Below are 15,750 nucleotides of genomic sequence, written 5' to 3'. Positions count from 1 at the left end.
TCTAGGGCTTTCCACTGCACTGTATCCGATACAGGCCAGCCTCACCGAGGCTGGCCTGATAGTTGGCCTGATAATTGGCCTGATAGTTGGCCTGGCCTAAGCCTCTAAGCTAAGTCTCACATAGTTTGCACTGTACTTGTACTGAGTTTACCCGATTGTTGAATGGATCGCAATAAAGACTTTCAACCTACACATCATGATTGGTTTGATTTCTTGGAGCAGTGAAACTAAGGGACGAGAACCTGTGACAAGTGTTGACAAGGGAAATTGATTGTTCGAAGGATGCTCAATTGATTGATGCTGTGAACGAGACGTTTAGGTGACCGATTGTAGTCGATGGACGAATGATTGTTGAGATACGTGTGAGCAGTTAATGACTCCAGCCATTAAGCTACGGGCATATATTTTGTCCAAACGGACGGAGAGCGCCTGGCCAGATACGGGGCATCCTGACAAATATTCCGTGTCAAGCCAAGGGGACGAAATCGTGTCCGTCACACTTCTTTCTTTTTATAACAGTCTTATTCCTTTCGATAAGTGTCCCCTTTTCCTCTTATCAATAAACGTACCCTTAATTTAAAGCGACTAAGAGCAATTTTTCCCAAAACTCGCTCGGTACATTAGTACTCGCATTTTTTGTATATACTTATCAAAGGTCAATTCTGTCTTCCGTCATGAGAATGTGCTTATAACCCCCATCAGGATTGGGCTTTTCATCTTTATAAGATGTAATTTTTCGTACTGCAACCTCACACATCTCGCTCGCAAATGTAAATAAAGCCCATTACACCGACTGCAAAATGTGATGCTTAAGCAAATTATTATCTTGTATGATGTACAAAGAAAAACATAATATATTGAAAGCATCCCAAATAATTAAATCGCAATGTAGGTATCTAAAATATTGTATATTTTCGCCTTGAGATTTCCTTTTGTAGGTGCTCTTTTTGTCTCCAGGAAGTGATTTTTTTGTTGTTGACGCGCCCCCCCCCCCCCCCACACTTTTGAAGTCTCCAGCACCACCCCTGCCTAAATCACATTTTGTGGCGTAATGAGAAAAAACATTGGGAAGGCAAGGAAAGAAAAAAAATTACAACAAAAAGTTAAACAAATAAACCCCGGAAAGTCATGTCATTTCAGCAACATTTGTAAATCACTTGTATCGAATTAGAAATAAACTACGGTTGATTTTTATTGTTGGGGAGGCAACTGCCCCCAAGCCCCGCTTCCCCATCAATACGCCAGTGACTACTAGGTTACTGATCAATTATGAGATATAAAGAAACATATATCCAAGCTCGCTGACGACACCCCCTCCATTTTCAGCACCGTCCATCACTGTCTGATGATAGTCCAGTGGCGTGTTAATGGTAGGCCTATAGACCAGTTTTGACGTTTCATTACAAATTATCAGAGAGAACGAAGAGGCCGTTCTCTACTCTCAATCCTTGTCTGAATTCACTTTTCCCCTTTGACGTTTCATTAAATTATTGGAGAAAGAAGACGATTCGTTCCAGGCGCGGAACCAGGGGGGGGGGGCGATTGGGCCTTGCCCCCCCCCCCCCTGGCGAAAAAAGAGCCCTCCCTCGTGGCGAGAAAAAAATTGTGATCAGAAATTTACCGTTTTTTTTTCTGCTCAAGGGGAGGGGGGGGGGGGGGGTGTCGAGCGAAATTTCGACCGGCACGATTTTCAAATTTCAGCACACTAAATTTCAAATCTATTTCAAATTTGGGCCTCCCCCCTAAGAAATCCTGGATCCGCTCCTGCGTTGTACCGACTCTTAATCATTGTCTGCATTTTCAAAAAAGTTTCTTTGTCCGATAAAAGTATACAGTTCATAGGGAAAAAATTGCCAGCCGAACGACCTGATGTAAAATATACGTGATAGATATGATTAAAGGTTTTTGTCGTAAGGATGAAAGAATTTTACACCAATTCCGTCTTGGTAAGTGTAGACTTAATTACTAAAATTACTCAATTAATAGGCATGATACGGGTCTTTGCGACAATTGTCACATTTTATGTTTAATCATGCCCTAAATATGAAAGACAGAGGAATCGTATGTATCGCAGACTTCATGACTTGTGACGAATCCTAACCTAAAAAATCTACTTGGAAAAGCAGAAAACTGCTCAATCATTTTAGCTTTTATAAAAGGTACGGGAAGATACAGTGCGTCCCAGATAAAACGAAACCGAGAATAATTTATTATCGATGTTTTATCATAACTTAATCACAATTATAATTGATAAATGACACATATTTGGAAAGCTTAGATCCTCTTCTTTAATTTGATGCAACTCATTATGATGCATATTTCACGCATGAGTGATTAAAATCAATTTGAAGAGAGGAAACCGAAAAGTCGTTTGGCGGGTGGTATTTGAATTTCAAAGAGAAAATCACATTTCTAGAAAGTTAAGTTTTTGCCCATTATGACACCTCATTCAGGAAAAATGAGCTAGGAATAACAAAGTTCTGTTTGATTAAAGTAGTGCTTGCATTTTCATAATTTTATTAAACGAATTCGTTTTCACTGGCTGCCTACCGTATCAACAAACGAAATTAACAAAAGACTTAGCTCCGTTTCGTTGACAATCAGCCGTAGACGAAAGACTTCATGCATGGCTGATTGTCAAAGAAACGGAGTTAGGTTTTTTGTCAATTCTGCTTTTTGCTACGGCAGATAGCAAGTGAAAACGAATTTGTTTGCTAAAATTATGTAAGGGCTACTTTAAACAAACAGAACTTTGTCATTCCTTGCTCATTTTTCCTGATTGAGGTGTCATTATGAAAGGGCAGAGACTCAACTTTCTAGAAATGTGATTTTCTCTTTGAAATTCAGATACCGCCCGCCAAACGACTTTTTGGTTTCCTCTCTTCAAATTGATTTTAATCACTCATGCGTGAAATATGCATCATAATGAGTTGCATCAAATGAAAGAGGAGGATCTAAGCTTTCCAAATAATGTGTCATTTATGAATTATAAATGTCACTAAGTTATGATAAAACATCGATAATTATCGGTTTCGTTTTTTCTGGGACGCACTGTATAGAGAATTATAGCATTGTGTTGTTATCATTCTTGTGCTTTTCATGTTGTTTTTTTCTCCATAAACAGAGTAACGGATGAAATGATGGACATACGAAAGCCTAAATAAATGGCAGCCGATTATTAAATGCGCATACTATTAAACATAAGACACATTATTTATCATTAACTCTATGACACCGAAACTTCATGATATTAATTCCAACCAGCTCTAACATTAATGACTAAAAAATAATGAGTAACGTATAATCTTGCACTTCGCCAAAAACAAAGGCCAAGATAAATCTTTATCTCACACACTGGGCAAGTATCAGAATCACAGAAACGTAGAGCAGCAGAAGTGAGAGCAAGACGCCCTCACACACAGCCTGGCGGAAATCATCGGAATCGATGGATAGCGCCGATAAACCCAACAACAACAACAACAACAACAACAACAACAACAACAACAACAACAACATCTCACCGACCTCGGACTTCTACCTTGATAACAGTACACGAGGATCGAGCAAGTTAGAATACCGACACAGCGGACCCGACACAGCATCTATGCATATCTTCTTGCCCCCTCGACGTGGTGACTCCACCCAACATCCCCCTCTTTCTCCCTTACTCCCATCCCTCTTCTCTCAGGCTCTTACTCCCCTCTCCCTCCTCTCTTTCACCCCCCGTTTCTTTTGTTTCTTTTTTCTCTTCTTATTTCCTTTTTATTTTTTCCTTTTATTTCTTTTCATTCTTTTCCTTTTTGTGCTCTCCTTCCTCTTTTTCTTTTTTCTCTTTCTTTTTTCTCTCCTCTTTCCTTTCTTTTCCTAGTCTTTTTTCTTTTCTTCCCTTTCCCTCTCATTTTCCCCTCCCCCTTTCATTATTTTCCCCGACAGTAGCGCAATTTTACCGACAATATCTTGACAGGTGTGGGGGATGTTGCACCCCACACCCCATTTATCGACGCCACTGGTTGTTATCCCTCGCACCTCTTTTCTATCGTTGTTTAATTCTCTTTCCTTTTTTTAAATTTTCCCTTTAACTCACAAAAAATCTCTCTTTCCCCCTTTTTCCATCTCTTTTTGGTTCTTCTTGTGCATTTTTTTTTTTGGGGGGGGGGGGGGAGGGGACTACACGCTTGGCAAGAGGGACCATATTATGCACATTTCAAAATTACGTGCCCCCCCCCCCCCCGCCCCTTTCCCCGTAAAAAAACACCTTCTTATAATATCATCCCCTTTCTTTCTTTTCCCTTCTCATTATTCTCCCTTTTCCCCTTTTCTCTCCTCTCTCTTCCCCTTTCTTCGATTCCCCGGCCTCCTTTTTCTCCTCCCTCTTTTCTTCTCCTTTCTTCCCTTTTTTTCTTTTCCCCTCCTTTTTCTCCTTTTCTCCCTTTCCTTCCCCATTCCCCCCTTTTTTTTTATACGGGGGGGGGGGGGGGGGCACAGGGGGAACGTGCATCCGCCACTGATAATTGCACCAGCTTAACTTAATTATGTACTTATAACCTAAAACACATGAACACACGCCGGTAAACGTGATCATTAGGGCAAGCTGGGAATATTCTTTCTTGCTCTATCAAATTTTGCCCGCTCACCTTGGCACGAATTCCACTGAAGTGGAATAATTGGCGCAGTGGCTTGGCGCCGCGCCCTGATTGTGCGCAGCATCCAACTTGCGAGTGACGTCAACCAATTATCAGCCTTATGTATGGTATGCGAAGTGTAGACATCGGACAAAACAATGTTTGTTTGAGTAAATCATGGCAAAATGTGTTATTTGTTTGTTTTGACGAATGATTACTTCAGATAAATAATTTGAAACTACTGATTATTTCCAGTTGTTATACAGGGGTTTTACGAGTTTCATGATGAAGAGGTTTCAGGCTACAACTCACCTCCCTGATATTAGTGCATCTTTCGCACTCCGTACTTCCTAGATTGACGTGTTGTCGATTTGCGCCACACAGCCAGCTCTGTCTCCGAATTGTTGGTTTTGTTATCGGTAATTAACACATTTTCCTAATAGAAACTACAATATATCATTCCCTATTATACTCTGGTTGACGTTCTGGACTTTTTAATGACATTTCCGATGTAGATGACACCGGGAATTCCTCTTTTGTTCACATCACTTGAGAAATTACGTCAGTGCGAGTGACGCCTAGCCTGACGCGTCACGCGTCGGTGGTAAGACGTAGGACGAGAGCTCCGCTATTGTGTGCAGCTCGAGCTGCTGATACAACACTGTCATATTGACAATACACACAAGTTTACTGAGCTGACTTGTCTTGTGTGTTGTATGTGGCGCTGGCTGGGTCATTCGGATTGCAAGCGAAAGAAACGCAACACAACCACTTGACGTGACTCAAGTCAAAGGACGCCGCGCTGCGTTGCACAAAATGGAGAAGTCTGGTGAGTTATTGCAGACAGCTGTAATTCTACTTCTACTCACTATGAACATGACTAACAATTAAAGCGGACAAAATATACAGTTTCTCAGGTAGACAAAGGAACATCCCTTCACTGCTATTATGTAAAAATGTGTAGAACAGGTGTCACATGCATATTCACCTTTTTACACAATAGCAGTGAAGGGATGTTCCTTTGTCTACCTGAGGAACTGTATATTTTGTCCGCTTTCTTTGTCAGTCATGTTCATAGTGACTAGACCTAGGTCTTGTTTTGTTGTGTTTTTTCATGTGGTTTTCAATAGTAGAAGTTTTAAAGGGAAAGTCCACCCCCAAAATAAGTTTGTTTCGATAGAGGCAGAATAATAAGAAAATCAGGTGAGTGAAAGTTTGAGCAAATTCTGAATGAAAATAAGAAAGTTATGAATTATTGAAGTTGTGATCAATCAAATACAAATTGGCAACTCTGTGACTTATTATACGAGCTCTCCTTCATTTGCTTTGTGCATAATATTCCATAAAATAATGTTTTCTTCGTTATTGATGACGGAATATATATTTGTTCCTTGCAGGGGGAGTATAGAAACATATTTGCAATTAAAGGGTGCATGTATGGTTGAAATTTTTCTTGAGGGAAAATGAAAATTTTAGATTTTTTTAGTACTGAGCAAATGGAAGTTGAGCTCGCATGATACGTCATAGAGTTGCCAATTTGTGTTTGATTGATCACAACTTCAAAAATCCTAACTTCCTTATTTTTAATCGGAATTTGCTCAAACTTTCACTGACTTGTTTCTCTCATTTTTCTACTCCTATTAAAACTAACTTAATTTCAGGGTGGACTTCCCCTTTAAAACATGAAAATTTAAATCCCCTTTTCTTTTTGACTCGCACTTCTGAGTCTGCATGACCCTGTCTTCTGACTTCGACGTGCTAAGTTGGTTAAAACCACAAAAATTTAGTTAAAATGTTTTTCTTTCTATATTTAATGCTGCAACTTCAAATTAAGTTCGATCTTAAAACTAATGCCAATTATAATTGCAGAAGTGTGCTATTTATAAGAACCCCATTGTTATTGATTGAAATTGTTATTGATATTATTTTAATTTCATTATTATTATGATAAATATTATGACAATGATTATGATTATTATTATTATCATCATCATCATCATCATCTTCATTATTATTATTATTGTTGTTGTATTCATGAAACATTATCAATAAATAGATGAAGAAACTAAAACAATTGAGTGAAAATCTGAGTAATTTCTCCTTTCGTTGTCGTTAATTATTTTTGTTTGGCAACCAGTCAAGATTATTTTTGCCACAAATATTCCTTACAATGTTTTAAAATGAGTTATCTAAAGCTGAAAGGCCTAAAAATTAAAATCATATATATTATTTCCAGAAATAAAATTAAAATGTGAAAACACCAGTGCCACCCCATATCATGAGTATCAACAATGTTTTTTAATCAAGTCTTTATTTCAAATTAACATAAATGACTGAAAACCTTAATCAGTGACTTCCTGTTTACAAAGATCACATTTTCCTTTTCCCCTGGGGAAAAACAAAAGGCGGCGGCATCACCTATTTCTTTATATTATTTTAATTGTGTTGTTTTTATTTTTCTTAGGGCAAGATGAAATCGACAAAGAGCAAGAGTCTTCAGAAGAAAATCCCATAAGCTTCACCAAGGAAGGCAACTCCATGAAACTCAACTTCATTAAAGAAGAATCTGAGACAGAGGGTTGGAGTGCTGTTCTTTCATCCCCCAAACATGTTGATGGCACCGATGGTTTGATAGATCCATTATTAGAAGATGGAAACAATTGTGGAGATAACTCTGATACCGACGTTGAAGGCTGGATTAATGATGGAATGGGAAATGCTGTCCCCAGCAATCATGTCATGGAAAGAGGTATGGAACTATATGGCACAATTATTAGATCTGTACATACAAAGTTGATATGATGAGCCAGGTCAATACTACCTCAGGAAAATCAACAAGTTTCTGCTGTGTATGTTTTGGCTTTCATGTTATGAGTAGTATCGATCTTCAATTAAAAATACATAAGCTTTTAACATCACTTCTTGAAAATGATTTTACAATTTGTAGATATTGAAATTCAGTTCAGTTCACTCTTTATTGAAGTCTAACAAACTACTAAATTAATCATTAAAAACAAACTGAATTGCACCCTACTGACTTAAGTGAATAGACCAGTCAAGAACTTGACATACATGTACTTGCTTAATCCTTCATTATATGAGGTGAATCAGAATGGTTAATTTGGTTCCCTTAGGTAAGTTTTGATCAGTCATTTTGTTTGTATCAATATGGAACTCATTGTAAGATGTGCTGACTGAGATTGTTCTTTCCAAAGAGGTCCTTTTTCATTGAGAAATGAGATTCTCATAGATTTTGAATGTTAATCATTCTCATTTTTCTTCTGATATATCTGATTTTCTCCATCCTGTTTTTCATAGTATTTTGCTTACACACAAACCAACTCATTACAAGGAGAATTTGATTATCATTTCAGTTGTCATCTCATAAATTTGTTGCAGGTATCAATTCTTCTGACAACAACACTCGGCAGCACTTGCAACAAGTAAATCACGAACACGAGCGGGCAAGTAGACAACTCTTAAAGTGCTTTCATTGCGACAGTACCTTTTCCAGAGAGCCCAATCTCCTTGAACATATGAAAGTTCATGCACAAGAACATCAGGTATTTCCATCACAGTCCCAACTGAGGAGGCATGCACGAACACACACACCTGGGAAGTATAGTCAGGGCCAGAAGACGAGAGGTAGACAGGGACCTAAGACGACGTTCCCTTGGACGGATCAGCAAGAGGAGGAGCTTGTTGAGTGGTGGAGGCAGAATGAGAGTCTGTATAACAGCAACAGTCAGGGATATCTTGACCGGTCACTGAGGGAGAGGTTGTTTACATCCAAAGCAGAGGAGATAGGGGATGGTTGTATGGGTGAGTTTCATTTGTTTGTCATCATCCTTTGTTGTATTAAAGGGATCCGGTAACTTTGTCTCAGATCCCTTAAAAAAAATCCTTGGTTTAGCTCATGCTGCAATGATAAGTATAAACCTTTAGGTCAGTCAGGAACCCCATGACTTATATAGCCGATCCCTGTCTGATTATCAAGATATTTATGATTGAAAATCGAAATCAAATTTTGCGTTTGGCAAATGGTTTTCATAATGCTACAGTCTATTGGGGGAAATGAGTATGGTAAAACCGGTCACTCAAAGGTTTTTACTTTTTTGAGGCACTTCTTAATCATTTTTAAGCGCAAAGTTTTTAGGGCTTCAATATAACACCACATTACAGACACTGATAACAGACACTGATAACAAACGATCCCTTTAATTATTGTTATGTATTTGTACAATGGACCTTGTGGCAGATTACCATTATTTCTACTACTTGGTAGGAGTCCTCGAAAAGAAGCCTTAGAGGTGTTTAAACTGGAGGGATGTACAACTGTATTTATAGCAAACAAATTTGACATGATCCAAAGTAAAAAACTTGCACAACATGAAGTAGTAGTACTACTACTAGTACTATTACTACTCTCCTTACAACTGTTTTGTTAGCTTGTTTTTCCTTTTTCATTCTTTTTAACCAGAGCTAAAGGGTATTTTAAGTTTACCAGTCCATTGTTCTTTTTTCATGCTGTGCAAGTTTTATACTGTGGATCAGCTATGTCAAATTTGTTTGCTATGTACATCCAGCACGAAACCCCAAACCCCAAATATCACATCTTTACATATTTTCATCTTTAAGAACTCTCTGATTTCATTCAATTTGTCCTGACCTACACGTATTTTAGTTTCCCTTTGATTTCTAAATCTTGTTTCTTCTCTTCTTATTATTTCCATGGCAGCTGAAGATGTACAGACACATCTGCGAAGTTTAAGGACCAAGATGAATCACATCCTTAAGGAGGGCCAGGCACTCGGGGCGACGCCCATCGGAGAGGGGTGGACACCAAGAACGCCTCGGTGTAAATGGGTGTGGGAAAGACTAGACTTCCTAATACCGTTCATCATTCATCGCAATATCAAGTCCGGTAGCAAGGTAATTGTTTGGTTTCTATTCTTATCTCTTGTATGACATGTAGAGGTGTCATGGGGGGTGTTTCACAAAGATCCTAAGTTTAACTTAACTCTAAGTTGGACTTAAAAACTATGGAGAGCCATTTGTAGCCTTAAAATAAAATATATTAAAAAGCGAAAATTCTAGTATTTTAGACTTTTCATAAATTCTACATCAAGAACATGAAATCTCCCATGATAATAGAAAATATGAATGATTTGAATCAACATTTTGTGCCTTTTAAAATAACTTCTACAAACTATTTTCAGAGACACTAACAGCTTTCGCAAATTGTTAAGTTCAACTTAGGATCTTTGTGAAACACCCCCATAGTCTAGTGGGATCATGGGATACGTCGCTCGACTGTGGATGACATGTTTGGCGGTTATAGAGTCCTGCCGTGGCACTAGCATCCTTTGGCAAGACATTAATATACATTTGCCACTCTCCACCCAGGTGAGATAAATGGGTACCTGGTAGGAAGAAATTGCTTGAATGCATTAGCCCTTTATCGTGGCACCAAGGTCATCACAGGAGACTGACAGACGATGAGATTGGCATTGACAAAGGCAGTCAGGCCTGATAAAAACCAGATTTAAATCTGTTTCCTGATTTAAAAAAAAAAAAAAAATCACGATTTTTTCCCAACTTTTTTTTCTTTTTTTTTCTTACTCAAAAGGGGGGAAATGTTGTTAGATGCCATTTTTTCCCCCAAGTCCTCTTCTTTTTTTTTTACTCAAGGGGGGCGTGGTTGAGGGGGGAAAAAAGTGCTCACTATCACCCCTGCCAAAGGCTGATGGCTCATGAGAGCAACATCTCTTAAGACTGACTAAAGAAAGAGTACGTATACATGTATATTTTGTTTGTGCCTTCGTTAAGAAGTAGCCGGAGGCATTATGTTTTCTGGTTGTCCGTCCGTACGTCCCGTTCTTGTGATCACGTTATCTCAAGAACCGATTGATGGATACCTGCCAAACTTCGGTCATGTATGTATCTTGCAGAGCTAATAACTGTGACACCTTTACTTTGCATGACTCTATGCAGTTTCCCAAGGGAAGCTCCGGTGAGGACTCTCCGTCTGGGGGGTCTGATGTCAGTATGGGGGTGGAGATAGTACCAGGGACTAGCAGCAGCAGCAACGATCTGGTAGGACCAGTACCCATTCCGCTCAGGGACAGCTATGTATCAAGCCCGGCCAGGTCTCGTGGGAAGACCAAGACTGCAAGGCAGGATGTCTCTTCGAAGAAGGTTAGGATGGATGTACATGTAGCCGCCCAGGAGCAAGAACTGCGCACAAAGGTAGACTATCAACTGCATTTCTTTTTTTATTAATGTATTACATAACTAAGAAGGACATGGGTTATTCAATGGGTTTTTTCTTCATGTACACACAAATGTAAATACCTTTAATTTTTAGTTAAGTTAGATGTTTACTGGTATAAAGTCCAAATTTTGACAGATTCATTTATTTCGTCTAAATTCAAGATCCTTGTCTCCAAAATAGATTTGTTCATTGAAGACCAAAGAGGAATAAGATTGTGTTCTACCAGAGAAAATATGAACTCCTTGCTATTTGAAAGAAGACAAAAAAACTAAAATAGAAAATCAAGGAATCCAGTTTGTTCCATCCCACTGACCAGCAACTTTACCATTGACTTTCACCAGTATTCATCACCATGTAAATAAATGGCTGTCGGCTGAGACACAATGATAAAATATAAGTTTTTCAGTGTGGATTTATTATTCCTGTTTTTTTTAGGGAAGGGAAGGGTAGGGAAGGGGGGGGGGGGGGGGGGGGGGGGGGGATTCCCAAAATTGTCTACTAAAATCCTGCTGATATGAATTTGACATGGAACATACAAGCAAAACAACAACACAAAATATACTTTAGGTCCTTACCATTGACATACATTGTAGACCTCTCTTCTTTAAAGTAGATATTCATTGATTTTAAAAACTAACTTTATTTTCATTATTGCAAAGTTGAAACATTGATTCGACAAGGTTACCAAAATTCAATGCTTGGAAACATTCGAAGTAATGATTATTATAAATTACAAAACGCTTAAATACTGCGCCGGCGTAGCAACTGAAGAGCTCTCCGAACGCTGCAGAGATGTGTGAGATCACTGTATGGACATGAGTTGCACAAGCAGACGATGTCCCATGATATCTCACACATTTTCAGTGCCTGTATTTTCATCTTCTCTTGAGTTCTTTCTCTTACTTCACTACCGTCAGGCTAAATATATAATCTATTGCCTCACTCTAAACCCCACGCATGGTTTTATTTTGATGACAAATGGAGCGATACAAAAATAAAGGAATCTGTCGCTTGTAAACAAAATAAGACGCCATTGTATATTCAGCTGCACACACCGGGGTATGTTCGGCGTTTCAAGAGGGAACACATGCCGTCCTTACTATCATTCCGGGGGGTTTTCAATTTGAAATTCTGGTTTCTTTGATTGTTAATTAACCCCTAGCCTGTGTATTTACAAGCAAAAGATTTTAGTCATTAGAATCAGGTCATATCCCTTTTTGAATGATTTGACATGCCATTACATTTATATACACTAACCTCATTATAATTTGAGAAATAATAGCTTTGCAATTATGTTCATTCTCTATGGGATGTCGTCTGCTTGGGCAGTGTTGGTCCATATAGTGACGTCATTAAAACATCATTATTTTTCCGGCGAATCTTTCGTATATCCAAGCTGCTATGGAGGTGGTTGTATTTGTATTTTTATAAATCACCCGATATGTAGTTGACCTAAAACTTGTCAGATGGCCATCTATTAGCTTACCAGTTTCTAGTGATAAACTAGTTGACATATTTGTGATTTTCTTTGAATTTCACCTTTAAGATTATAAACATAACTTGCTTTAAAGCCCCTATAAAGTGTTTGGAGCCCCAAACTTCACTTGAATTGTATCATAATGTGAAAGAGGATGTCATTTAAGACTCATTTCTGCAAGGATTTTCAAAACAATTTGGTTTAGAGGAATAGACAAATATTGATGAAAGAATACAAAATTAAGGTTTTCTGAGTACAACAGAAAACAAAAATTATGTAATCTTTTATCAATATTTTTCTTCAAACAATTATTTTCAGGAAAATCTTTGCAAAAGTGTGTCTTAGATTACATCCTCTTTCACATTATGATACAATAGAAGTGAAATTTTGCCATCACATTTTAAAATAGGGCTCCCAACACTTTAGAGGGGCTTTAAAGAGAAGGTTGAGTTCTGGGAAGAGGTGGAAAATAATTTGTGAGTGTTATCATTGTTATTATGCAAGTGTGGAAGTACATCAGATAAAACATGTGTTCCCTGAAAAGGATGGCTCTTCAAATGCCTTCATATTCTAAATATGTCATGTACCATCGTAAAAATTGGGACAGATTTTTACGCCACGTGTTCGTGTAGTCCCATATACATCTTTATGTGTACAGTGTTTGTAACTTTACCAAGACTGGGCCAAAGTTCTTCTCATTTTGATGATTCCAGAACCTTGCAATACACACGAATACTTATATGCTATATGATCAACCTTTTCTGGTCGATCCACACCAATTCTTTCACAATGCAATCGCATGACAATAACTCAACTGTATCTAATTTAAACTTGAAATGAATAAAATATAAATGTTATTCTTGTACCTTTTTTCCTGTCTTTGCAGTCAAGAACGACCGAATTGGATCAGAGTTTAAGAACTTATGTCCCGCATACCACCGTTCATCATCAGCCTCAACATTCCATTGATGTCCAAGAGGCCCCGACAACCAGCATCCCAACTACCACCAGCACCACCTCGCATCATCAGCCTGTCGTTTCCAGCGATGAGGAGGAGGTGAAAGCGTTCTTGGGACACCTTAAGTGTACCCTTCTACGGATTCCGGCTGACCTACGGATGGAAGTGCAGGCTGAAATACTGGCCATGGTGTACGCCCGCCACAAGGAACATAGGCAGTCTTGCATGCAACCCTGATGTAAGACACCCTGAGAAAATGGACAGTCTTCCTGACTTCTTTCAATGCAAGATATAATATGCCTTTGCAGAGGTGTTGTGGTCGAGCGGATACGTCACCGGACTGTCGATCACAAGGTCCGCTGTTCGAGTCCCGCTGCGGCACTAGTGTCCTTTGGCAAGACATTGATCTACATTTGCCACACTCAACCCAGGTGAGGTAAATGGGTACCTGGTAGGATTATTCCTTGTAATGCACTGTGCACAGATAAGGCTGCCGGAGCTAGGGTAATAAAAGTCCAAAGCTCTTTGGAAGCGCATAGAGATGTCATTTCATAACGTATTATGCGCTATACAAGAACTGAACTATTATTATTATTATTATTATTATTATTTGCCAATGGACTCACTGCTGCATCAATGAATGAAAGTCATGATCACAGATGAGCATTGAATCGTCACAGGACACTGGATCGTAGCATCACAGTGACAGAGGCAGAGCATGTTCTGAGTTCACGAGTGTGTTGTTGTGGTTTAGTGGATAAGTCTCAGGACTGTGAACCACAAGGTACAGGATTCAAATCCCCGCCATAGCACATTCCCCCTTTGGCAAGACATTAAAATCTACATTTGCCACTCTCGACCCAGGTGTAGTAAGTGGGTACCTTGTAGGATCTATTCCTTGAATGCACTGAGCGCCACGGTTGCCTGAGATGAAGATAGGGTAATACTATCCGAAATCCTGTTGAAGCTACTACTACTAGGTCGAGCATACTTGCACTGATTTGACAAGCTTATTCCATTCAGTTCTATTCTCCATGATCTTTGGGAGCTCCTGCCTTAGTAGACAGGTGTCTTTTCTAACTGGTCAATGTAAGTCATTGATGGGCGCCCTCTGGTGCGTTTGCCTCTTGAGGGCTCCCAGAAGAGCATTTGTGAAATGATTTCACTCTTGCTCCTCCAGCAGTGCCCACTGAAACGGAGGCGACGGTCTCTCAGTCTGGCTGAGATCGGTGTAATGTCCCTGTACAATTCTATATTGATATGCACTTTACAAGAAAGGACTATTATTATTATTATTGTTATTATGTTTAGTAACATCACTTACTCTCATAACTATGCATCATTATCATACTGCTTTACATACAGTCAGTGAAACAGTGTTGGGTCAACGGTGTCACTAGAAAAGACCTCAACTTATGCAACTCTTGTGACTTCAAAGTCTTTGGTCAATTTTAATGAGGCTTTCTGTCATGTTATTGGCAAATCCAAACTACTGTATCTGCCACAGAGTCTTGTAGGCAAGGCGGCAAGCCCAAGGTATTTCGTCCCATATGTTGCGGAAATCATCAACATTTTTAGTATGTATACACAATGATTCTGTCAAGTTCTCACCGACAGCCCCACTAGAGCTTGAATATGCTAAAATATTTTTTTTTAAATAAACTAAGATTAAAACAAATTATTGTTTAGTTTCCTTTATTTAGGGTAATAGGACAATAATTGACCATCTATATTAGACTTGTACAAGCCCTTTACATCTGACAACCTTGTTCATTATGTCTCTAATGTTGAATTCTTTTGATTGGTGCATCAATGGCTGAATAAATGGCTAAGACAATGCTTGGTTAATATCAATGCATCCCAATCATGGTCTATGTCAACAAATGATAGTTTGTTCGGAGCCGGTATTAGTCTAAACACTCAGTACAGAATGTAAACTCGCAGAAGAGTCTTTCGCTCATCTCGAATCCCCCTAAAATCCATGTTTTGTATAGTTTTATGTCTTTGAATTATCAAGAAGTAGTTATTTAGTAACTATTTTACACATTCCTATAAAATGTACTTAAACATTCATGTTTTAATACCTGTGTACTAAATGAAAAATTTGCCTGGCAAAGTTGGTCTCAGTTTTTTCACAGAATCTGAGTTGTCCCTTACACCAAGTTACCTGGAATCTGTGAAGTTGTATGGCAACCTCATCCATAGTTACATAAATATCTCTGATCTTTCTGTGCTCAATTAATTCTTTATTTTCTTCCTATCAAAATCATGTGACAAAATTAATTTGTATTTTATTAAACGTTGAATGTACTAGGTCCTTTGATAATGAAAATACCACATCTCATAAATAATAATCAATAATAATAATCATCTTTTAAAGTCCACTCCAAATTTTATATAGTTAAACCAAAAATGGAAA

At 38.5% G+C, this 15,750-nt stretch overlaps 1 protein-coding gene across 1 annotated transcript; it reads left to right on the top strand.

Annotated features, from left to right (window-relative positions):
- Nucleotides 1-4,959: 4,959 nt before the first annotated feature.
- Nucleotides 4,960-14,975, top strand: LOC100889756. Its single transcript, XM_003723475.3, has 6 exons — nt 4,960-5,451; nt 7,087-7,371; nt 8,022-8,444; nt 9,361-9,554; nt 10,617-10,871; nt 13,260-14,975. The coding sequence occupies exons 1-6, from the start codon at nt 5,439-5,441 to the stop codon at nt 13,566-13,568; spliced, it is 1,479 nt and encodes a 492-aa protein (XP_003723523.2). The 5' UTR covers nt 4,960-5,438; the 3' UTR covers nt 13,569-14,975.
- The last annotated feature ends 775 nt before the right edge of the window (nt 14,976-15,750 follow it).

The sequence above is a fragment of the Strongylocentrotus purpuratus genome, unplaced genomic scaffold (assembly GCF_000002235.5).
Source record: "Strongylocentrotus purpuratus isolate Spur 01 unplaced genomic scaffold, Spur_5.0 spur5_scaffold_3, whole genome shotgun sequence".
In the NCBI taxonomy this organism is placed as follows: Eukaryota; Metazoa; Echinodermata; class Echinoidea; order Camarodonta; family Strongylocentrotidae; genus Strongylocentrotus; species Strongylocentrotus purpuratus.
The sequence above is the reverse complement of the archived record's forward strand: the minus strand, read 5'-3'. Positions and strand labels throughout refer to the sequence as shown.

What these genes read in the sequence shown, in the direction of transcription:
- LOC100889756 (XM_003723475.3), top strand. An exon ending in CAATCATGTCATGGAAAGAG is followed by an intron (nt 7,372 to 8,021) that starts GTATGGAACTAT and finishes AATTTGTTGCAG; the next exon opens with GTATCAATTCTTCTGACAAC. An exon ending in GATAGGGGATGGTTGTATGG is followed by an intron (nt 8,445 to 9,360) that starts GTGAGTTTCATT and finishes TTTCCATGGCAG; the next exon opens with CTGAAGATGTACAGACACAT.